At 47.3% G+C, this 24,814-nt stretch overlaps 1 protein-coding gene, 1 long non-coding RNA gene and 1 pseudogene across 5 annotated transcripts; 2 read left to right on the top strand and 1 right to left on the bottom strand.

Annotated features, from left to right (window-relative positions):
* Positions 1–435: 435 nt before the first annotated feature.
* Positions 436–1,694, top strand: LOC309520883 (C-reactive protein pseudogene; annotated as a pseudogene). The gene has a single exon. The product of its transcript is annotated as a C-reactive protein pseudogene (transcript).
* A 1,652-nt stretch (positions 1,695–3,346) lies between these two features.
* LOC309520849 (uncharacterized protein) lies at positions 3,347–23,601 on the bottom strand. Of its 3 annotated transcripts, none has more exons than XM_082202778.1 (12): positions 23,493–23,601; positions 20,594–20,780; positions 18,536–18,691; positions 15,969–16,105; positions 14,233–14,378; positions 13,256–13,444; positions 12,420–12,509; positions 10,148–10,237; positions 7,967–8,089; positions 6,475–6,606; positions 5,367–5,483; positions 3,347–3,870 (listed from the first exon to the last, which is right to left on the bottom strand). In XM_082202778.1, exons 2-12 carry the CDS (start codon positions 20,752–20,754, stop codon positions 3,757–3,759), a joined length of 1,455 nt encoding a protein of 484 aa, XP_082058904.1. In that variant the 5' UTR covers positions 20,755–20,780; positions 23,493–23,601; the 3' UTR covers positions 3,347–3,756. The 3 variants fall into 3 exon arrangements, with proteins under 3 accessions (XP_082058904.1, XP_082058902.1, XP_082058903.1); XM_082202776.1 differs by lacking the exon at positions 23,493–23,601 and adding an exon at positions 22,507–23,298; XM_082202777.1 differs by lacking the exon at positions 23,493–23,601 and adding an exon at positions 21,913–21,984.
* Positions 11,543–21,883, top strand: LOC309520885. Its single transcript, XR_014214461.1, has 4 exons — positions 11,543–12,034; positions 14,002–14,238; positions 15,912–16,068; positions 20,868–21,883. It is a non-coding gene; the product is annotated as an uncharacterized lncRNA (long non-coding RNA).
* Positions 23,602–24,814: the final 1,213 nt, after the last annotated feature.

The raw sequence follows: 24,814 nt of genomic DNA, 5'->3' as shown, positions 1-24,814 counted from the left end.
GGATGGAAGAATGAGGAAACCCCGACAAAAGAACAGTGGCAAGAGAAACTGATGAACTATGCAGAACTGGCAAAATTGACATGCAAACTGCGAGACAAAGACAACTGTGACTTTAAGGAAGAATGGGAGCCTTTTATAAATTATCTAAAAAGACAACAAAATGAACTGGACTCCTTGGCAGGTTTTGAATAAACATACACAAATTTACTGAGGGTTAATATATTAGATATATAATAGAAGGATGTATACAATTTTACAATATGCAGAGGTTAACATAGGTTGAGAAATCAGAGAGAGGAGCTGAGGGAAGGAGGGTTTGCTGGGGAGGTGGGAGGGGAAAAAGAGGGGAATAATGAAGATGATTTGTTTTGATAATTTGTTATGTTGAAATTGTTAATAAAAAACTTTTTAAAAAAGTTTTGAAGAAAGCTGTGACATTCTCTCTTCCTCCTCCCTCTTCCTTCAGGTTCAGGCCTCTCTGGGAAGCAAGTCGTTTTCGCGCAAGCATCGAATACTGCCCATGTGGTTTTGAAGGCCTCCCCGAAGCAGCCGTTGACCGCCTTCACCGTGTGCCTGAAACATTACACGGACCTGACCCGTGCTTACAGCATTTTCTCTTATGCCACCCGGAACAGCCACGACGATATCATCATCTACAAGCACAAACCCAACCAATACAGCTTCTATGTAGGAGGTGAAGCAGTGACCTTCTTGACCCCAGAAAAACAGTCGCTTGAAAGAGAGACTTTGTGTGCATCTTGGGATTCTGCCACAGGGCTGGCGAGGTTGTGGGTGAACGGAAAACGTCTGCCACCCAGGAGCCTGAAGAAAGGATACTCCATCAGCGCAGACTCATCGATTGTGCTCGGTCAAGATCAAGACAACATGGGGGGCGGCTTTGACATCAAGGACTCCTATGTTGGAGAGCTGCTGGACGTGAGGATGTGGAAGAGGGTGCTGCCCCAGGAGGAAATGAAGCGCGTCCTGCTTGACGACAATATTCCTGGAAACGGCATGTTTGATTGGGAAACAGTCGATTATGAAGCAAAGGGTGGTGTTATTATTGAGCGCGCATGGTCACCTTAAGTACATGAGCATGTTCTGGAAAGTGGGCATGCGATTATGCTTTAAAATGTCTTGATTGTTCATGTTTGTACGCAACTCGTTGATGTGGAGTGAGTTTGTACGTATCTTCAATCCAATCGTTGAAGGGAGCTGCATTTTTATTCTTCCAGCTCATCAATAACCTGTCTTTTTGCCATAGTAAGGGCACGGAGATTCCACTCATATTGTCCCTTTGTTAGGTTCCATGTATAATCCAAAAGCATATTTCCCTCTGCAAATTTGAGATCATTCTGTACAGTCATTTTGATCGTCCCTACTACCTTCTGCCAAAAACTTATCAATATTGTAGAAAACATATGTTTTAGAGAAGCGTTATCCTTGTTACATATCCAGCAGCTACATGGCTTAGGTCATCCTAAACATAGACTTGCCATGGACAAATTCAATGATATTTGGAATTCATTTTTATAAATACTGTATTAGGTTAAGGTCTGGTTAACCACAATAACTTGATTTGTTTGTTTTCTACATGGGTCCTATCTTTTCTTCTTCTTTTGTGTCTTATCTAACACTGTGCACTTGCAATTATGTACTTTTTAATCTTTCAGTAAAGAATATAAAAAGGGAAATGTCTTGGTTGTTCAGTAGATATGGCCTCTGGGCTGATTCCTGCCATTTCCTCCAAATAAAATATTGCATTATACAAGCCTCTACAAAAATGTGTTCTGTCCATGGCGAAGCAGCACAGAGTTACCAGGAGAACACTTCTTCCTCATGGTTATATGCTAACAAATCCCGTGAGAGGGACAGGGGAACAAGAAAGTACTTGGTTACAACCTTTGGTTCATCTAGCTCAGTGTTACTCACACTGACTGGCAGCCGCTGTCCAGGGTTTTGGAAAGGGTACCAGGGAATGAACCAGACAGCTCTGCATACAAAGCAGGCACTCCACCACTGAACTACGGCCTGTCTCCAAATATTAGTGTATGAAAGTTGCCATCACTTGTCTATCCAGCTCCGTTTCACTTACTGGTTGTTTTTTTTTTAAAAAAAATCAATACTCTACAACATGCAAAGCAGCATAGAATTATAGAATTGTAGTTGGAAGGTTTCCCCCTTGGGTCATCTAGTTCATGGGTAGGCAAACTAAGGCCCGGGGGCTGGATCCGGCCCAATCACCTTCTAAATCCAGCCCATGGATGGTCCGGGAATCAGTGTGTTTTTACACGAGTAGAATGTGTCCTTTTATTTAAAATGCGTCTCTGGGTTATTTGTGGGGCACAGGAATTTGTTCATTGTTTTCCCCCCAAAATATAGTCCAGCCCCCCACAAGGTCTGAGGGACAGTGGACTGGCCCCCTGCTGAAAAAGTTTGCTGACCCCTGATCTAGTTCAACCCCCTGCAATACAAGAATCTCAACTAAAGCAGCCATCCCAGACAGTGGCGTAGCGTGGGTTCTCAGCACCCGGGGCAAGGCAAGTAATTTGCGCCCCCTAACCCGTGGATTTTAGCACTCGAGTCTCTTCCGCGCCCCCCCCAGATGTTGCGCCAGGTGTGGCAGGCCCCCCCCTGCACCCCTCACGCTACGCCACTTTCCCCACCACAAGTCTTCAGGACAGCCATCCGAAGGCTGGCGCGGGGAGAAGGTCTCTCCGCCCTACCGCCAGGCTTCGAAGGAGGTCAGAGGACAGTGGGGTTCCTGCTTCCTCTAGGAGGGCCGGCCAAACGCGCCCCCCCAAATGTTGCGCCCGGTGCGGCCGGCACCCCTGGCACCCCCCACGCTACGCCACTGATCCCAGACCCTCCAAATATCCTTATTTTCCAGGGACGCCCGTGATTTAGAGAAGCCGTTTCGGTTTCTGATTTGAACCCGGAATGTCCTGCTTTTCCTTCGGATGTCCCTATCTTCATCGGAGAAATGTTGGAGGCTACGGCATCCACAGACCCACCCACACCCCAGACCCTTTGAACAGTAAGGTCTAGGATGGAGAGCTCACCCTGTCCCAGCCCACAGCCCTCCAGGTCCAGCCCTCTCCCCAACACGGGGACCCATCAGCTCTCAGGCAGTTCAGGCAGGTGGCATGAGCCAGGAGTTTCAGAGATGTTCTGCCGTTTCCAAATACTGTATGACTGTGGCACTGATTTATTGATCAGATGGAGAGCTGCTGCCCCCTGCTGGTGGGTTTATAGGACTTCAACGTGACAACCTGGGTTGGTTCTCGTAACAGCATGGTTTTGCAGGGATGGGAGGTTCCCCACAAATGTAGTATAAACAAGGAAATAAAGAAAATGTAGTAAGTTTTTAATAACCGAAACAGATGGAACAGAGATGTGGAGGGAGAGGAGGGGATCGTTCCAGGAAGAGAGAAAGAAAGGAAAGAAGGAGGGAAGAAGGGAAGAAGCAGAGAGAGAGAGAGAGAGAGAGAGAGAGAGAGAGAGAGAAATCCTTCCACACTTGCAGCCAGACCTGGAATAGTGCAAAGCCAAGTAATCTGACTGAAAGGCCAGCAAAAATCCAGATTGGAAGGCAAAGTTTCTTACAAACTCTTGCAGTGGATCCAGACTTGAAACCTGCCCAGGCAGCAGTAGAAAGAAAACACAAGCAAATGCTATTAAAAGCTTGCTGGGCCAGAAAGCTCCTGGAGCTGGACAGGAGTTCACTGCCGCAGGCTGTTTGGGGTGGGGCAGCAGCTACTGCGGCTTCAGAGCATAGAAGACCCCCCAGCGCTGGTCCCCATCTGCACAGCGCTGCAGCTTCTCCCTCCATCCAGAGGCCAAGGACTCAAACTCGCTCTCTGAGAATTCCTAGGCAGAGAAGAAAGAGAAGAGTCACTCACAATCCCTGGTGGGGTGAAATTTATTGTTTTGTTCTCTGTCTAGGGAGTGGACAGATCTGTCAATTGAGGTTTCTTCCAGTTTCTCATTTTTCCAAGCATAAGTTCAGTTGTTTCCATCTGCACATCAGTTTGGGGACTTATTTTTAAAGTCCTCGTGAAAATCCATCAGCATTTCAGTACAAATTTCTCCCAACATACACATTTTCTTAAGTATTTTTGCCTAATGCATGCATTTTTGCAAAGCGTCTTTCCCCATATATTTATATTTCCCCTCAAAATGCATTTTTTATGCTTCCTTTCACCAAGGTGTGCATTTTTATGCACACCTTACCTTCATTTTTGCATTTTTTGTACATGTTGCTTGGTTAGAAACTGCTTTGCAAAATCCAGAGAAGTGCAAATTTCCAAGAATAGCTCTGTTTCAGTTCACATATTGTTCCAGTTAGTGCAAATTAGGTAGGTTCGTCTTTAAATTCAAACTGAATCATGTTGTCCCCCCCACCCCTATCACCGTATGGTTTGTTTTTATTTACACTGCTCAGAAATGCTATGATTATGTACAATATAAATGCTGTAAATAAACAGAGAACAAGAAGGAATTGTCAATGTCCTCATGGTGCAGTAGAAATATTTATACTGCCCGCTCTCCGCTCCTTTGGAAGTTTTGCCTAATGTTTGTCTGAAATCTGCTTGCCTGGAGCTCCCACCTGCTGCTTGATTTTTTGGGGGGAGGGCGAAGGATTATTACAATTAATTACACCTATTTGTTGCTCATAAAAGGTCTTGAAGCAACTTACAACTGTAAAAAAAAGAGAGAGAGAAGTTCTAAAGCTTAAAACATCATATTCTAAAAGTGCTTCTCCTGCATTTTGATAAAAAGGACAAATCCTGCCTCACCTCCGCCAAAGATGAACACCACAGCATTATTTACTTTGAGTGGCCATAATGCCACATGATAAAAAGGACAGATTGTACCCCAGCCTAGGTCACTGGTTCTACTTCCCTTTTCAACTGCTTGCCCAGTCCTCCGAAATGCCCTTGCTCTCTCCCAATATTTGTTTTCGTGGTGCTGTCATTGGTCAGGGCCAGCCCACCCATGAGGCAGACTGAAGCAGCTGCCTCGGGCGGTGGAATCCCAAGGCGATTCTCTGCTCCTGCCACCAGAGAAGTGAGAAGCGGCAGAGGCAGCTTCCGGCGACATCTTACCACTGTTTCTGCTCGCTTTTTCCCAGCCACCGGAGAAGCGACTCCGGCTTCCAGGTTTCGGCAAGATCTCCCCGGAAGCTGGAAGCCAAAGCCGTGTGACCCTGGTAAGCGAGGCTTTGGCAGAGGGGTGACGAAACAGACAGGCTGCTCCTGCCTGTGGTCCAAGTCTGTCAGTGTGTGTGTGTGTGTGTGTGCAGCCACACAGGGAGAGAGAGAAGCTCAGCTCTAGGCTGCTTCATCTCCAATCTGCCGACCCACCTGGACAAATTGCTGCCGACTTCTTTCCAGCTCTTGCAGCTCTTGAGTCAAGGCTGACAGCATCCGCTCTGTATAGTCCAGCGCCTGGACCTGCCTGAATCCAGCCTCCTGCAGCACCTGGAAGGTGTTGGCAATGAGGATGAGAGGTGAGGGACCTTTCTGAATTCAGCTCTGCCAGAATCAATGGCTCCCACCCCTCCCACACCCAGCCTCTCGGGAGCCTGTTTATACGATCACATTCCCTACAGCAGTGGTTTTCAACCAGTGTGCTGTGGCACCCTAGGGCATAGCTGTCAACTTTCCCCCTTTTTAAAGGGAAATTCCCTTATTCTGAATAGGATTCCTCACAAGAAAAGGGAAAAGTTGACAGCTATGCCTTAGGGTGCCTTGAATGGTGCTTAGGGGTGCCTTGGGCAACACTGGCCTCTGTCCCTCCTTCTTTCCCTCCCTCCCTCTGATGCCCTCTCACGTCTCTGCCTCCCAAAGGCTGCACAGCTGTTTGTTGCAGCAGTGCTGGCTACAAGCTCCCCAGGCGAATGGTGCCTCTGGCGCTGGCCAAGGGGTGCTGGTTGCCAGGAGCTGAGGTGGCCTCGGAGCAAGCAAGCAAGCAAGCCCTCCAGCCCTTGCTGTTGGGAATGGACAGACAAGCCCCAGGCCCCTGTGGGGCAGTGTGAGGAGGCACCTCTCTTTGGGGCGGGGGTGGGGAGCAGCTCAGAGACCAGGAGTGGCAGCAGTGGCTGGCCAAAGGACTCCCAAGGAGAGGGGAGAGGAAATGAGGCTGAGGGAACCCTAAACACAAGGGAGGGTGTTCGGAAAAGGGTGAGGGGCTGTGGGCTCTGCAGGCAAGGGGTGACATAACTGGTCTCCTGAGCCCCACAGGGGTGCCACAGAAAGAATGCAGTGGGTCAAGGGAGCCTGGGACTCAAAAAGGTTGAAAACCCCTGCCCTAGATTGAAAGCAGCACGTTAAGGATGATCATGAACGATTCTGGATTGAGAAAAGCTATGTTTTGGGGCTACAAATAGGGTATGCAGCCTTAATCTAAATAAAACACCTGCTATGGCCTTCTTACTTGCCTGCCTTATTTCACAAACACACACACCCATACCTGGCCATATTCCCAGGGCGTGAGAAGGCTGTAGCCCCTCCGTCTGACGTACTCCGTGAAAGCTTTCGACCAGGGGCGAGGCCCACAGCAATAATCAGAGATGAGAAGCTGCCCGCCTGGCTTCAGCCACAACTAGAGAGAAGAGAGAGAGATGGCTGGGTAAGCTCTGAGGGCAGAGGGCGCTGGTGGGACAGAATCCAGAATACCATTATTATAAATATAATATTATTTATTTATTTATTCTTATTCTTATTCTTCACTCTTTATCCATAGATCTCAGGGAGATTCACAGCATGCTGTTATAGATTTGCAGGGAAGGGGGGACTCTTTAAACCCAATAAGTTGGTAAATGGTAGGATTTTTGATTGCCTGGAGTACTGAAGGGAAGATTGAGTTTGGATTTGATATCCCGCTTTATCACTACCCGAAGGAGTCTCAAAGCAGCTAAAATTCTCCTTTCCCTTCCTCCCCCACAACAAACACTCAGTGAGGTGAGTGGGGCTGAGAGACTTCAGAGAAGTGTGACTGGCCCAAGGTCACCCAGCAGCTGCATGTGGAAGAGCGGAGACGCGAACCCAGTTCACCAGATTACGAGTCCACTGCTCTTAACCACTACACCACACTGGCTCTGTGGCCAGTGTGGTGGCCACTGGAAAAATATAGACTAAGCTTTCTTTCCAAGCTAAGGTCTCACCTGGGAGAGAGGCATTAGCACAACAAAAGGTGATGATGACGCATCTGAGGTGTGCCTGGAAAGCACAAGTCAAAGTGGTTTCCCCCTTGCCCTGATCCTTGCCTGGGAAAAACCTGCTCTTTAGTGCTAAATTGGAACAAACGTGGATCTGGGGAAAATATGGATTGCTGTTTGCTCCAACTGAACACCAAAGAGCAGTTTTTCCTGGGGGAAGCAGCTGGAGTAAGTGTGAATCAGCCCTCTGTTTTGTTTACACCAAAGGCTGCTTCCTGTTTGTGTGTGTTTCCTCACAGAACTCAGCAGGAAGGAAGATAGGGGCAAAACCAGAATGTAATTGGCTCTATCGCCACCTAATGTCAGCCTCCCTGCCTTCTGCCCTACCTGGGGTTGCCATATTTCAAAAATGAAAATTCCTAACACCTGCAAAGTTGGTGAGCTTTTTTTTTTTTTTTTTAAAGGAAGAACCCAAAATTGTTGAGCTTTGGGAGCTGTTTCTGCTGCTTTTTCCATCACGTTGCCATACATGCGGGTTTCCCCCCTCGCACCTGAAAACCAGGACAAGTCAGGGTTTCTCCTGGCGCATGGCAAGCCTGGCCCTCCCAAACCCATTGGGCACGAACTGCTTGTTAAGGGCATTGATAAAATAAAGTACTGCTGTTTCCCATGTACTCTGAGCGCTGCTTCATTTTAGGGCACTGGGGGAAAACACAGTTTTTGGATTCCGCCAGAGGGCTGCCCCCAATGATGCGAGGCTGAATTGCTTGTATTTTTCTGCACGTTAAGAGGCAGGAGACTCACCAAGAACTTTGCAAAGAGAGCACTCTTGCCTGGCACATGCAGGAGAGTGTCCCGGCTGTAGATGACATCAAAGGTGTTCTCTGGGAACGTCCTTCGCGTGGCATTGCCAATTTCAAACTGCACCTAGAAGCAGAGCCGGCGCAAGAACGTTTCGGAGTGAAATCCAAACAACTGTCTCTCCTACTAAATAGCATTGCAGCTGATCCACCTAGGACAGGCATGTCTAAATTCAATCCTAAAAAAAGCTCAGCAACTTTGGTCAGCTCTAACGCATGTTCACTTCATCGAATCTGGCCCTCTTTGAAAAAAGTTTGGACACCCCTGACCAAGGAAGTGTTTTCACCCAAGCTCCCATGAAAAAAACTGGAGCTGTGCCCTTTTAGATGGCTGACTTAGAGAGCTACACAACATACATTTTTAGCTCTCCCCCCCCCTGAATCCTGGGAATTGCTGTTTAGCCCTCACAGAGCTACAATTCCCAGCACCCTTAACCAACTATAGTTCATAGAATATTATTTTTTTGCGGAGGGTGTGTGTGATGTACTTTTAAATGTATGGTGTGTACACAGCCTTCACTTGCTTAGCTGCTTCCAGATGACCTGTTTATCCTGATATCTTTGCAGGGAAATTCAACAATATTGGCTATTGAATGAGCATTCATTTCTGTTCTGCTTTCGGGGAGGTTAAGTGATGTTTCTTCGAAACTAGAATTATCCCACACTTTCCAGTGCTTTTCCCTGTAACTTTCCTTAATGCAAAAAGTCCAGTTTGGGGAAGGGGAAGCAGTTAGGGATGAAGGAATCTGTTAATTTCAGTTTGTCTCAGTTTCTCATTCTTCCAATTTCAAATTCAGTTCTCCGAATTTCCATAGCAATTTGTGATTTTTTAAAAACAATTTAAAGTCTTGATGAATTCCATATCAATTTATGGATATATATATATATATATATATATATATATATATATATATATATGAATTACGTACCAATTTGAGATTTTTTAATAACATTAAAAAATCTTGATGAAAATTCATCAGTATTTTAGTGCAAATTTCTTCCTAATACACACATTTTTGCATTCAGTTTTGTACATATTTTTGCACGTAATTAATATAAAATATATTTGTTGCTTGCATGAATATACACATTCTATGCACACTTGCTACTGATGCGTGCATGCTTGTACACAGTTTTTGGTTGGAGAACTGCAACTCAAAACTCAGAGAAGTGAGCATTGTGAAGGACAGCTGTACCGTATTTTTCGCCCGATAGGACGCACTTTTTCCCCTCCAAAAATGAAGGGGAAATCTGGGTGTGTCCTATGGGGCGAATGCAGGCTTTCGCTGAAGACTGGAGAGCGAGAGGGGTCGGTGCGCACCGACCCCTCTTGCTCTCCAGGCTTCAGGAAGCTCTGCGCAACCCTCAGGAGACCAGCTAAGTCCCGCCCCGCTCGGGATGGTGGCGCAGAGCTGTCTGCCGTCCCGGGACTGCAGGCAGATCTGCGCCGCCATCCCGAGCGGGGCGTTAAGTCCCGCCCCGCTCCGGATGGTGGTGCAGAGCTGCCTGCAGTCGTGGGATCAGCGCACTTCTCCGCATCGCCAGCCCCACAAGCTCGGGGAACAGCGGGGAGGCAGAGCGTGCCTTCCCACTGTTCCCCGAGCTGGTTCTTCCAGCCCCGCACCTGGGGGGGAAATAATGTTTTTTTTCTTTATTTCCCCCCCAAAAAACTAGGTGCGCCCTATGGGCCGGAGCGTCTTATGGGGCGCAAAATACGGTATTCTGGTTTGTGTATTGATTCGAAAAGTGCCAGCTGGGTAGTTTCTCGTTTAAATGCAAACAAAAATGAATCTCTCCCCATCTCTTTGTTGCCTCAAAGCACCAAATCAGCTTTAACTGCTTAACATGAATTTGCTGACATGAGATTGAGCCAGTTTGCTACAGTCTAGATGCCCCTTTAATTCCCTTTAATTAATTCGGAAGGGCTGTAGCTCAGTGGTGGAACATCAGCAATGCGTGCAGAAGGTCCCAGGTTCAATCCTAGCATCTCCAGGTAGGGCTGGGAATGTCTACCCTACCTGAAACCCCAGAGAGCCCCCTATCAGTCAGGTGGACCTGAAACAGGTGTAACTAGTATAATAGGGCAGCTTCCTTTGGTTCCCCCTCCCTTTCCCCTCATCATTACCAAGGATCCAGTCTCCTTTTGCGCTCGCTCCAAAGCCAACTCCACCATGTTGTGGGAAAGATCCATGCCCAGGACTTCCACGCCAAACTCCTTGGGAGGAAAGGAAAGAGTCAGGCCACCTCAAGGCTAGATGATAGCTCAAAGATGGGACCATAATCATAGGCTGTCCGTGAACTCATTCTCTTTTAGGTTTACTTAAAATGTGGTGGTCCAGAGGTTTAATGCTTTGAGTTTTATAATGTACATTCCAGGAATGGGAGATCATTTAATCCTGTTTTGTATGGTTTCCTTCCTTCCTTCCTTCCTTCCTTCCTTCCTTCCTTCCTTCCTTCCTTCCTTCCTTCCTTCCTTCCTTTTTCCTTTCTGCTCTCCTCTTTTGCTATATCCTTGCTTTCATATTTTTATGTTGTCACTGCTGAAAATACCATTAAAAAATTCCCTCCCCGTAAAAAAAATATGGGGCCATCATGGAAGAAAACAGGAGCTTCCAGCACTCAGTGGCATAGCGTGAGTTGCCAGTGCCCAGGGCTGCCCAGAGGAGGTAGTGGGAGAGAGGGAAACAGATGGAGAATGAATGCGCATTCAGCTGTCTAACAGTATCCACGCCACCCAGGAGATCACAGCCACAGAGATAAGAAGAGTCGCTCCATTGTCTGGAGAGGTCACTCCCTAGTTCTCACTGCGAGAAGTGAGGTTACAGGGAACCAGGCAGAAGGCCTTCTTGGTAGTGGCGCCCGCCCTGTGGAACGCCCTCCCATCAGATGTCAAGGAAATAAACAACTATCTGACTTTTAGAAGACATCTGAAGGCAGCCCTGTTTAGAGAAGTTTTTAATGTTTGAAGTTTTATTCTGTTTTTAGTCCTCTGTTGGGAGCCACCCAAAGTGGCTGGGGAAACCCAGCCAGATGGGCGGGGTATAAATAATAAAATTATTATTATTATTATTATTAGTTCGCATGGAGAAGCTGTTTTCAACAGAGCCCAGCAATGGAAGTGCTTAGCTGCATTGAGGCAGCACCGGGTGTTGAAATTTTGTGCCCCTAACAATTTTGTGCCCGGGCCAACCACCCCACGCTACGCCACTGCCAGCACTGGAGTCTTAAGTCAGCCCTACTCATTGCAGTAATCTGATGTCTAGGTTGTTAGACGTGGGGCTGCCTCTGAAGACGGTTCAGCTGGTGCAGAATTCAGTGGCCAGGTTGCTCACTGGGGCAAGGCGGTTTGAGCATATTACACCAATCTCGGCCCAACTGCACTAGCTACCAGTCAGTTTCCAGGCCCAAGTCAAAGTGCTGGTTTTGACCTATAAAACCTTAAATAGACTTCATGGAAGATACAGCTATCAGTATCTACTAGCTGGGATGGCTGTGTTCCAGCCTCTGAATACCAGTTGCTGGAAATTGCAGGTGAAGAGAGTTGCAGCAGCACTTCTCCTGTTTGGGGGCTTCCTACAGACATCTGGGGGTCACCGTGAGAACAGGATGCTGGACTAAATGGACTTTGGGCCTGATCCAGCAGACAGGCTTTTCTGATGCTCACAGTCAACCCATGTTTTCTGGGATAAGGGACATGGATGGCATGCATGTCAAAAAGGCCATACAGTCTGATAGAAGATGGAATGATGGCTGATGATGCAATTCTGTGACGTCACAAGTTGCACTCTTGCATCATTCCTTCTTGTCCGCTGCTCTGTAAACCTGGGGTGGGGAATCTGTGGCCCTCCAGAAGCTGTGGGGAAGCTAACGTCCATCAGCTCCAGCTAGCCCCTTCCCCCTTGTGTTGGATTTTAGTTGTGTAAGCTCCTTGGGAGTAGAGACCCGTCCTCTTGTACTCTGTGGAAGCACCATGCGACGCTGCCAGGGCCAACCGCCCTCACCATTCTTAAAGGTAAAGGGACCCCTGACCATTAGGTCCAGTCGTGACCGACTCTGGGGTTGCAGCGCTCATCTTGCTTTATTGGCCGAGGGAGCCGGCGTACAGCTTCCGGGTCATGTGGCCAGCATGACTAAGCCGCTTCTGGCGAACCAGAGCAGCGCACGGAAACGCCATTTACCTTCCCACTGGCGCGGTACCTATTTATCTACTTTCACTTTGAGGTGCTTTCGAACTGCTAGGTTGGCAGGAGCAGGGACTGAGCAACGGGAGCTCACCCCGTTGCGGAGATTCAAACCGCTGACCTTCTGATGGGCAAGTCCTAGGCCCTGTGGTTTAACCCACAGCGCCACCCGCGTCCTGTCACCATTCTTATTCAAAGGTTTATTTGTGCTTGTACCTTAGCCATGTAGAAGTCACTCCCGCCGAGTCCGCAGCCAACATCCAGCACTCGTTGGCCCTGTTTCAAATCCAGCATACATACCAGCTCCTGTAGAGAGATGGGGAAGGGGTAGGCGGGTCTCTGGCAGGAGGGCAAGGGCAGTAGCTGAGTGGGAAAGCACTGGCCTTGTGTGCAGCAGGAGCTCCCAGATTCAATCCCTAGTAGGGGTGGGATAGACCCCTGCCTCAAACCCTGGAGAGCCACCGCTTGCCAGTGTAGACAGTGCTGAGCTGCATTGACCAATGGTCTGACTCGGTATAAGACAGATTCCTATATAAGCCAGTCCTTTATTCAACACCATGTGGACTAGAAACTTACTTTATTTCGAAGGGAATGTTGAGCATATTTCAAAGGGAATGTTATGATAATTTCCTAATATAGCTCAGTTGCTTAGAGCATGCTGCTGATAAGGCCAAGGTTGCAGGTTCGATCCCCGTATGGGACAGCTGCATATTTCTGCATTGCAGGGGGTTGGACTGGATGATCTCTAGGATACCTTCCAACTCTACAATTCTGTGATTTCTATGAATAGAATTTCTCCCCAGCAACTGATGCCCTTGGCAAGTATCTCTGCAGACTTCCCCTCAGGATGTTGCTAAGAGTCCAGCTCCCACCAGGCCCAGCCCACATGACCAGTGGTGAAGGATGATGGGAGTTGTAGTGCAAAACATCCAGAAGGCACCAGTTTGAGGGAACCTGTTCTCCTATGTTAATAATTTCTGGCATCTTTAGCCTGTTCCCCCAAAGCCTGAGGTCTTGGGCCTGCCTGCCACTTCCTTCCCAGCTCCAGATACCTTGGTGGTCGTGAGGCCTCCGGTGCTGACGAACCCAGGCCCAAAGACCCACTCGTAGCGACGGATGTTGCGGGTGGCATACTGCTCGCTGTCTAGAAACTTCTGGAAGGTGTCGTATCCCCAGGTGGCCTCGGGGTTTCGGGGGACTTTCTGGAGAAGCCAACACACCTGGTTGCGGTTTTGCTTCCTCTGTGAAAAGGAGCGTAAGCCAGAAACGGGCATTCCCATCATCTCATTTTCGCTTTTTGAATTTTAAAACAAGTTTCTAGTCCCCAAGATCCTGGCAAACTGCAAGAGCCCCTGACCAAGCCGCCAGGGTAGAGCCCGCGGCCTAAGAAGTAAAGCACTGGGAAGGATTAAATTCTGAGCAGCGGATGGAAAATTAAAAATAATAGTAACGAAAGTACTGTGGAATAAATAATAAGCATAAGGAAGAATTGAAGGGTGGGAAGAACAACACCGTGAAAGAAGGGTGGGAGGTCAACTTATAAATTATGTATTAAATCCGATTTATATTTTAAAAATGAAACTAAATAAAAATTAAGTGGCAAAAAAGCCACACCCTTCGATTTGGGGGCCCTGCCCTATCGTTGGGCAAGCAGGGTATTGCCCCCCCAAACCATAGCCTGCCCTCAGCCAGCCCCTACCTGTTTGCCTCCATACTTCCATCCTGTCCAGGGACTGTCACTGCCTGTCAACTTCCTTCTCCTGAGTCTCAATGCTGCTGCTCTTGTAGAACTCAACAGGGCGGAGGCAGAACTAAAACCAACTGGCGTTGGTGCTGCCTCCACCAGCTATGGGCGTCCTCTGCTTCCCATCCCACCAGTTCCAACGGGCACCAGATGCCATCGCAGCCCAATGACATCCTATTCAGGGGTGGCTGTGGTTGCGTGCAAGGCCCTCTGCACATGCTCCTGTGCTCCTCCGCATGTGGCGCAGCTTCAGAGCAGAAGGGCAGGAGGGGAAGAGGCAGTTACCTTGATGTAAGTTTGCACCGATCGGGACATGACTATCTCAAATCCATAGAGCTCGTCCCCACACGTCTGATGGGCTGAAGTGAAGAGGTGATTGTATTCTGCAGGCGTTCGATAAAGAGTGGGGTTGAAGGCCCTTGGCTGGTCTCCTGAGGGGGAAAAGATGCTAATAGGATTGGGAGCTTGATTCTAGGCAACCAACCAGGGCCGGATTTAGGTTTGATGAGGCCCTAAGCTACTAAAAGTAATGGCGCCCTTTAATATGTCCAGCTGTCCTTTGTCAACAACAAATTGTTGCTGTTTTTTGTGTTGAACATATATGGTACTTTATAGGACCTAATAGGTATCTAAAGCCATTTGCAGAATGAGCAAACCAGTGATATTTTAGGGACCAGGCTAGAAGGCGGGGCCCATTTCTTACATCATAGGAGCCTACACAAAACACTGTTGCTGTATGTAAGTTTTATTTTATTTGTTTTTGATCTTATATTTTGGAAATGTACATCCAGCGTTTTTTTTGGGGGGCCCCCAGGAGAGCAGGGGCCTAAGCTATAGCTTGTTGAGCTTATATGTAAATCCGGCACTGAATCTAATCTCTGCAATGGATTCAGAGTTCAGGGCTGGGCAAAGTGGTTGGGGAGAGGCCCTTGCTCAGTGATGGGGTGATGCACATAGAGACCTATAAGCTCAGCTAACTAGCCAGGCTAGAGGCCTTGTGCCTTTCTTTGTGCTAGGAGCAGCTTTAGTCCCAAGGTTGTAAACAACATCCCTAAGTGTCTACATTTGACAAAATAGAGTCCTTTGTTTCCTTGCCTAATGAATAGGTAATGAAGGAAAGACCATACATGATATAATTAGTTGTGTTGTGTTGTGTTGTGTTGTGTTGTAACTTTAGATTGGAGGAAGTTTATGCATATATATTGCTTAATAGAGAACAGCTACCTATGTTAAGCAGGCCCCACCCATTTTGGCTTGCTCAGCTTTTGGAGAGAGCCAGTTTATGACCTCCAGGTTTGTTAAATGCGTTCCTCCTTGATGCCTGTTTATTTAGCCTAAAACTTGTATGCATGCTCAAGTACAGTGGTACCTCGGGTTAAGTACTTAATTCGTTCCGGAGATCCGTACTTAACCTGAAACTGTTCTTAACCTGAAGCACCACTTTAGCTAATGGGGCCTCCTGCTGCTGCCGTGCCGCCGGAGCACGATTTCTGTTCTCATCCTGAAGCAAAGTTCTTAACCTGAAGCACTATTTCTGGGTTAGCAGAGTCTGTAACCTGAAGTGTATGTAACCTGAAGCGTATGTAACCCGAGGTACCACTGTAGTTCTTTGTAGTTAAAAGGATTCCTCAGAGGAAATCTGATTGGTTCTTACAAACACTGTGTAAGAGTTCTTTTGTTAATAAAAACGGCCTGGACAAGGGAGTGGCTATTCACACTTCCTCCCAGAGTCTTGCTGGCCAAGCCTCGTGTCTATTTTATTAGTCAGGGTCCAGTCCTTTCCTTTGCCTTCAGAACTCAACAGGAGAGTGATCCCACTGAGCCATTATTGCTAGCAATAAACACCCTTTGTTTTCTCACTGCCGAATGGAGATTTCCCTCAGCCTCAAAGGTTAATTTTGCTACTGGGGCATTTCTTAACTGCACCGCCCACTGAATGTCAACTCCACTTATGGACCTTCCAGGGTCTCTTGGGAACTGGTCTCCTTTGCTCTGCCCCCTCACCTATTGGAACTACTGACCAGACTGGTAGAAGCAGGATTCCCGGAAGAAAAGTCGCCCTCCTGGACGCAGCCAGAGAAGCATCTTCTGGGCCGCGTCACTCACTTCGGTATCCGACAGGTACATGAAAAGCCAGTTGGAAAATATGAGGTCGAAGCTACGGGGGGAGGAGAAGAGAGAAAGGCTAAAGCTTTCTGGGAGATGATATATAATGAATTGAAAAGGATGTTTAAAACAACGTTTGTATAAAAACAACAACCCAGAAAGCTTTTCTTAGGGACAGAACTACAGTGGTGCCCCGCAAGACGAATGCCTCGCAAGATGAAAAACCCGCTAGACGAAAGGGTTTTCCGTTTTTCAATGCGCTTCGCAAGACGAATTTCCCTATGGGCTTGCTTCGCAAAACGAAAAAGTCTTGCGAGTCTTGCGATTTTTTTCGCTCCCCCCCCCTTTTTCTAAGCCGCTAAGCCGCTAATAGCCTTTTAGCCGCTAAGCCTTTAATAGCCGCTAAACCGCTAATAGCGCTAATCCGCTAAGCCGCTAATAGGGTTGCTTCGCAAGACGAAAAAACCGCTAGACGAAGAGACTTGTGGAACGGATTAATTTCGTCTTGCGAGGCACCACTGTACCTAAACTGTGTAGAAACTTATTCGTGTATAGTAGCAAGAATATTACTCGCCTCAAAACAGAAAGAAGCAGAAGTCCCAGCAAAGGAAGAATGGATACAAAAAACTTATGGAATATGCAGAAATGGCAAAAATTACCGGAACAATAAGAAATCAAGATAACAAACTTTTTTTAAATAAAAGAATGGAAATTGTTTGTTGGATATTTCGAGATTGTAAATTGTAAACAGATTGTAAACAGATAAGAACATTGTCAGGGTTATTGTAAAATCCTGCAGTTTCGTAAGAGTATATATTGAAAGTAGATGATTAAATGAGCAAATTAAGTTAATTTGGATATGCAGAATATATTAAAAATAAATTTAAGGGACCACAGGAAGAGGGAGAAGGAAGTCAAGTTTTGAAATGTTAAAATGATTTCAAAATTAGTGAAATGTATAAACCTGAAAAGCATAAATAAAATTTAAAGAAGAAGAAGAAGAAGAAGAAGAAGAAGAAGAAGAAGAAGAAGAAGAGAGAAATCACTGTGAATCCTGCAAGGCCTGCTCCTTGCTTGCCTGGTCCATTCCCACCAGGCCTGGAAGGCCCTGACCGACTCCAGCTATAAAGGCTGCGTTGATGGGAGCTTGTATGAAGGAGAACCAGAGAGGTTCCATTTTGCCTCAGATAATAGGCATTAGCTCGGATCAAGACAAACAGAACGTTGGCCTTCTCGGCGGTTAGCCTCCTCTGTAACTTTTCCACCTCGAAAGAACACCATACCCTCCGAGATTCCGGGGACAAAAACTGGGACGCTTCTTTTTTCTTTTTGGGTCCTGAGCTCTCGCGCATGCGCAAGGGCGCAAGACCAAAAGACGCTCACTTTTTGTTCCCGCAAGACCAAAAAACAAGCAGCTTTCATTCTGGTGCTCTGGCACGAGCTAGCTGACACACACTAGAGTGCCAGACCCCAAAAATAGGACATTCCAGGATCCAATCAGAAGCCGGGATTGGCTTCTGTGATTCCGGGATATCTTGCTTGTATTGGGACTATTGAGCGGTATGTAACACTACGATGTACAGTGGTGCCTCGCAAGACGAAATAAATTCGTTCCGCGAGTTTTGTCGTCTTGCGATTTTTTTCGTCTTGCGAAGCACGGTGTCGGGAAAGTTTTGGAAAAGCTTCAAAAATCACCAAAGTCTTTAAAAACCTCAAAAAAGGCTACCACACCGCGTTCTATGAGTTGCTCCTCGAAGTCAAGTCGCAACTGTATTAACGGTGTTAAGAAAAAGGAAACAAACTTGCAAGACGTTTCCGTCTTGCGAAGCAAGCCCATAGGGAAAATCGTCTTGCGAAGCAGCTCAAAAAACAAAAAACCCTTTTGTCTAGCGAGTTTTACCACTGTATAGTCAGCAGGAAGCTGGCCCAAAGCTGATAAGCATCCTGGCACCCCATCACATACAAATTTAGCTCTTTCCCTCCCACTTCCCTCAAAAATGTACTGACCATCAAACTAAGCGAAAGCTGCCAGACGTCCCATCACCCCCTAACCTGTGTACCAAGCCAGTGTAACTGCTAGTTTTGCAAGATGAGATAAGACAAAAATAAGTAGTTTTAGGTTGCCATGGGGATCGCTTGCACTAAATGACAATAGAAGCGTAGCAAGTATTAACATATGGAGTTAACTGTATAAATTGTGCGAAAAGATGAGCAGGATTTGGAACTTGGTGCCTTTTTTCTCCAGTCTGAAGAAATATTTTCTTTTACCCCCACTCTGGTGTGATTATTGACTTGTCACCCCAGCATTGGACCATTGCATCTGAAGCTCAGGATGTCTAGAGACCTTCAGGGTGGGGGTCCTTCACCCCATGGGCCTGATTAGACCCACCAGCTCTTTCCATTTGGCTCACAAGGCCCCCCAAAAGAGAGAGAAAAAGTATAATAAATCACCACTGAAATCAACAATAAAATCTGTTTCTACCTCTGGCTTGGCAACTGCAGGCTGGTAACGTCGGCCTGTAGGAAATCCACGTTTGGCTGGTGTCCGTTCTCTTGTCGGTTGTGCGCCAGGAAGCTCTCCATGAAATCCACAGCTGTGACATGGTGCGCCAGCTTCGCAAGAGCTGCTGTGAACCGGCTGACAGAAAAGCAGGGAGAGGGAGGTCTTAGGCCTCAAACCCAACAAGCACATTTCTCCTCTACTCTTCCCCTCATCCCTGAAATGGGCAATAATAATAATAATAATTTAGTTATATCCCACCCTTCCCAGCCGAAGCCGGGCTCAGAGGGCCTGTTTTTGCCTCATTTGAGACTGTTTTGAGAGCTAGCGTGGTGTAGTGGTTAAGAGCGGTGGACTCGTAATCTGGGGAACCGGGTTCGCTTCCCCACTCCTCCACATGCAGCTGCTGGGTGACCTTGGGCTAGTCACACTTCTCTGAAGTCTCTCAGCCTCACTCACCTCACAGAGTGTTTGTTGTGGAGGAGGAAGGGAAAGGAGATTGTTAGCCGCTTTGAGACTCCTTCGGGTAGTGATAAAGTGAGGTATCAAATCCAAACTCTTCTTCTTCATTGCATTGGCAGTGCATTTTCCATGGCATCTGGGGTTCCCCCAGGGGTGAGCGCAAGGAAAGGGGCTCTAGGATGTGCAAAGTTGCTGGATTTGACATAGCAGTTTCCAGCTGCTTCCAAGAGGTGGAGAACTTCAGGCCCAGGGGCCAGATGCGGCCCTACAGAGCGCTCTGTCTGCTGGGATTCTCGCCAAGGGCCCTGCCCACCACAGGGATGTGGCCCTTGGAATGTTGCTTAGAAGGGAATGTGGCCCTCAAGCTAGAAGAAGCTTCCCCATCTTTGCATTAGAGTGAAGCAACTGCCACAGATGTCATTTAACAATGACTTAACGATGTGTGGTCTGTTCAATGCAAGAAGAGTGCTGTATGCAAGTGGACTTAATGGGATAAAAAGCTCTAACAGCCTGTATTCCTAACGCTTTTCTACTGCTTGCTTATGTGAATTTAAACCCTGCTACCGGGGGCCCTCTCCTGCTGGAGAATGAGTTTAGCTGCACATTTTGAATCCAGGCACCCAGCCGGTTCTTTCATTATTTACCCTACACATGTGGATCACAGGGATTCTATTTTCCTCCCACAAGATGGGTGTGTTCTGCGGTCTGCCCTGTGCCCCCTAAGCTGTTTGCCACCCTTGGGTGTGTGGGGGGGCAATGTCCCCTCACTTGTACAGTGGTACCTCAGGTTACATACGCTTCAGGTTACAGACTCCGTTAACCCAGAAATAGTACCTCGGGTTAAGAACTTTGCTTCAAGATGAGAACAGAAATCATGCTCCGGCGGCGCAGCAGCAGCAGCGGGAGGCCCCATTAGCTAAAGTGGTGCTTCAGGTTAAGAACAGTTTCAGGTTAAGAACAGACATCCGGAACCAATTAATTACTTAACCCGAGGTACCACTGTACTTCAATAAGATTCTCTGGTTGGTTTCAGTGTAAATATGTAAATTGGGGGTGGACTATCCTTCTCCTGAAGCCACAAATGATCCTAGGCCAGCTCTGAATGCCTCTGAACATGTACAAAATGCTTTCCCCCCTCTTCCTAGTGAACAGCATAGCCAACAAGCACTGGGGGCAAAACCTTCAAGCAGGCAATCTGCTGTCAGCTGCTTGGTTTTTTGGGGGGTGGGGTGAAATCAAGGTCTTGCCAAGACAGTTGGCCGCCTGAAGCAAAGGACTCTCCCTATCTGCTGGCTGAGGCAGCTGCCTCCCTCTGCCCGATGGTAGAGCTGGTTCTGCTGGAAATGAAAGTACAGGATTTGCATAGCTGAAGGGGGGAGGGAGACAGCAGGACTCCTGGGTTCCCCTCTGGCCCTGGAAGGACAGTAGAAATCCTTGGGGCTTTATTGCATTATTACAGCTTTATCTGTAGAAAGGAAAATGAGGCATTGTGTGTGAAAGGGGGAGAGCGAAATGGCTTGACCAGACTTTGGCCTTTGAGAAGTAGGGTCATCACCTGCTCCCTGCACTAAGACTCACCCTATGCCTGCTCCCAGTTCCAACACGTCCTGTCCTTTCAGGCAAGGCAAGAGGGCAATGATCTCTGGGGTGTCTTCCTGTGTGAGTTGCTGGGCCCCCGAATCCAACATCATCTCCTGCACTGAGGAGTTTTGCGAATGTTCTTCCCAGAACTTCCGCATCCTCAGACGAGGCGAAGTTTCTGCTGCTGTGGGAGCAGGTTAGAAAGCAGTGGCTCATTTATTTTCCCCAATTTTATCTCCTCCCTTTTCGGCCCCACTCCCACCCCCAACAGTTCATTCTCCCAACAGCCCTGAGAGGAGGAGAGCAGGAGAGGAAGAGAATCATCCAGTGAGCTTCATGGCGGAGTAAGGATTCGTACCTGGATCTCCTAAAGAGGATATTCTCTTGACTTAACAGAAAGAGAAAAATGGCAATAATATATTATCACAGAATCGTAGAATTGTAGAGTTGGAAGGGACGCCAAGGAATCTCAGCTAAGGTATCTGTGACAGATGGCCATTACAGTATATATTTCATAAAATGTATACACTGCTTGCAAAAACAACAACTAAGAAAAGCCTTACAAAAGATTATTAAATCCCTCCTTTCTTCCAAGCACCTCAAGGGGGGCATATAAATGGTTTAGCCCCTCCCCATTATATCCAGTGCTTTTTTTTCTTAAAAAAATGTTTAGGGGTACTCTCATTTTGACTCAAGAAAATCACCATTTTATAGTTCAAATCGGGGGAAATAAATACAGTAAATGGACAAAAGGCCACCATCAGGGGTAGCAACGGAACTGACGATTCACTGTGCTAGAGAATATACTAAATTTTTTATTATTTTTTTTAGTTTCTTCTCCCATTAGACTCACAAAATGTTTAGGGGTATGCATACCCCTCTCACCCCCCCCCCAGAAAAAAGCACTGTTTATATCCCACATAAAAACCCTCCCCAACATGAGTGCCAATGAGGGTTCTCCCAGGTTTGGTAAACAGCATGGGAGCTAGGGAGTTCTGCCACTGCTCCAAGAACATAGCCAGGATTTATGTTGGGGTGGGGGTGGCTGGACACGTCCACCTGTCTTGTTCTGGAACCAAGCGACCTGCAACGCAATTGGTCAGTTCGCCAGTTGCCTCGCCAGAATGCGCCGCAACATCTTCCATGTGACCTCAGCAAGCATTTCAGTTTCAAACAGTCTGATCGTTCATAGTTTTAGTTAAGCGTTTTTATTTATTTACTTGATTTTATTTGTGGGGGTGGGGGCGCAATGGCAAGCTTATGAGTTAGCAAGGGAGAAAGTGTGTGTGTGTGCAACATTTGAGGAGGCAGGAGACCTTTGGGTGGTAGATGGTGGTGATGCTGCAGGAGAAAGTTCACAGGAAAGGATGCACCAGCGATGTGCCCGCGTGTCGCGCAATGGCTAAGAACCCAAGGCAAGAACAAGGAGTCTGTGCTGGATTTGGGAAGAAGACAAAAGAAACCAGTGCTGAGATTGAAAGAGGAGCGTCCCTTTGATGCCAGAGGCCAGAGGACTTTGGCAGCAGACGGCTGGACAGAGGAGAGAGGATTGAGGTGAGAGGTTGAAACAGCAAAGAGGAGAAAATAGTTCAAACAAGAGACAACCAAGGGTCTGCCGAGATGACTTAAGAGGACCCTCCTGAGACCTCAGTTTCTTTTGTGAAGTATTTGGGGTGTGGGTGACAGTGCGTCCTGTTGCCATATTCCAGGCTTCTCTCTGCCTTCTGTGCCTTTGGGAAGCCAGGAAAGAAACCCCACTAATTTCCATCCACCCTACAAATAGTATTTGCTCCTGGACTCTTATTTCCGTTGCCTGGCTTAGGAACTGTTCCCTTCCCATCATTGTCATTTCTCCCACCCACCCACCCCCCGACTCCCAAAATCTGCCCACCCACAGCAGCCCCACTCACGTCCTGCCATGGGGTCAGCTTGCTCCTTCTGAATGTTCCCTGGGCCCAGCGTTCTGATTAATCATTAATTGACAATTGCCCTGATAATGGGGCGGGCAGGCAATCAGCATGATCACCAGTTCAATCCACCTGACCCTGCCTATCATCCAGGAAAAAAATGGGAAAGAATCCCTGTGGAATTTCCCCCACTCCAAATTAATTGCTGCATTTAACCTGCCTTAGAAAGAGCAGTTGGAGAACCAGGCCATGAGCGCATCTAGCTTAGTGCTGCCAACACGAACCTGCAGCAGCTCCCCTGGATTTCAGGCAGGCCTGTTTTCAGGCTGAACCTGAGACCTTTTACGCCCCACAGGAAGATGCTCTACCACTGACCTTAAGGTCCACAAATAACAACACTTTGGTGGTCCTGAGCCTCAAGGAGGTTAGATTGGTTTCAACTAGGGCCAGGGCCTTTTCAGCACTGGCCCCGACGTGGTGGAATGCTCTGTCACAAGAGACTAGGGCCCTGTGGGACTTGACATCTTTCTGCAGGGCCTGCAAGACAGAGCTGTTCCGCCTGGCCTTTGGTTTGGACTTGGTCTGACCCTTATGTTTCCCTCCCCTTATGGTCTTGATTTATCAGCTATTTTAAAATGAGGCTGCATTTTAAATTGCATTTTAAATTGTATTTTAAATTGTTTTTTTTTCTCCCTCTCTTTCCCCCCTATTATGTTTTTACTGAGATTTTATTTTATTGGTGTTAGCCGCCCTGAGCCCGGCTCTGGCCAGGGAGGGCGGGATATAAATAAAAAATTATTATTATTTATTATTATTAGCTTTGAGAAATTCCTCCATTGCAGGGGGTTGAACTAGATGATCCTCGTGGTCCCTTCCAATTCTTCTATATTTCTGGGAGGGATACACCAGAGACCAGATTCAAATTCCCACTGGGTTAGGTAGGATTAGCTGTACTGTACTCTCTCTGTCTCCTAGCCCAGTGAACCTACCTCATGGGACTGTTGTGAGGACAAAGGGCGTAAGGCAATGTCTTGGATCCTAGTTGGGCTTCAGCTTGCAGAAGGTGATCACCCCCAACTCCCCCCGCAGCCTCTGGAGTTTGTACTCCCCAGAAATCCCTGCTGGATTGGGGAACTCTTTCCACCAAAGGTGGCATGGCAGGTCAAGTGGCTGCAGCAGAAATTGGCAAAAATCACCTCCCTCGGCCTTTTGCTAGCAGGATCCCCGCACTGTGTCTCAGTACCACCAATGGATTAAAAGAGCACCTACTTAGGATCCAAGATTACATTCCTTCGCCACCCTGGGCGCTTCTCCTAAGAATTTTTCCTTTTGTGTTGTGCCTTTTACATTGTAAGCTTGTGGGCAGGGGCTGTCCTGTTTTAGCTGAATGTTATGTAAGCTGTTTTGGAAGCAGAGGGGGGAAACAAATGCTATTAATGATAATGCACATACACTGCTCTGAGCGAGGTGGGAAGGCAAGGGGGAGTTTAAAATGCAATTAAGGCAAACATCCAGGGGCGGAGAGAAATGTACCCAAGAGATGCTCCTTACTCAAACTTGCTTGCCAAATAAATAAAAATCAACAGCATGCCAAGAAAGGAAGGCTAGATTTCGACAAGCTAATGCTAAGCTTGCCTTAGAACTGAGAAGATAACAAGTTATAGGCAGAAAAATGCACCAGGAATTTGAACAACCAAAGGAAAAAAGAAGATGCATTGTGGGGGAGTCAGGATGCAAAGACAGTGATAAGTTAACGATAAGATAAGGGGTGTTTTGCAAGGAGAGATGCTCTAGGTCAGTGTTTTTCAACCACTGTTCCGCGGCACATTAGTGTGCTGCGAGATGTTGCCTGGTGTGCCGTGGGAAAAATTGAAAAATTCGAAAGATTTTTTAAAAATAAAAAAGTCAAATTTTCGCCCACTAGGCGGGCGCCGGACTGTGTCCACCCTATTTTCCATCCGTCCTGGGTGGGGGTCAGATCGGATGGGATCAGATGAGAGCGGACAGGCGGTCCGCTCTCATCCGATTCCCCATAGAGAGCAGCGGGGCTCTGACATCTTCCTCTCCACACACAGTGCGGAGACGGAGCTGTCATCCGCCGGCTCAGCGGGGATCAGCGGATCGATCCCCGCTGAGCAGAGAACGGTCCGCAACGTTTGATTCCAGCCAGAATATCAGCTTTGTGTTCAGCCAGCTGCACACTGAATAAAGTATTTTATAATTTTTCATATTTCTGTTTACTTACTATTTCATAATAAAGCAATTATAAAATACTTTCTTTGTGTTTATTTGATTCCTATTCAAGAGAATG

The sequence above is a fragment of the Podarcis vaucheri genome (assembly GCF_965113315.1).
Source record: "Podarcis vaucheri genome assembly, chromosome: 16".
Lineage (NCBI taxonomy): Eukaryota > Metazoa > Chordata > Lepidosauria > Squamata > Lacertidae > Podarcis > Podarcis vaucheri.
This window is presented reverse-complemented; position numbering and strand designations above follow the sequence as displayed.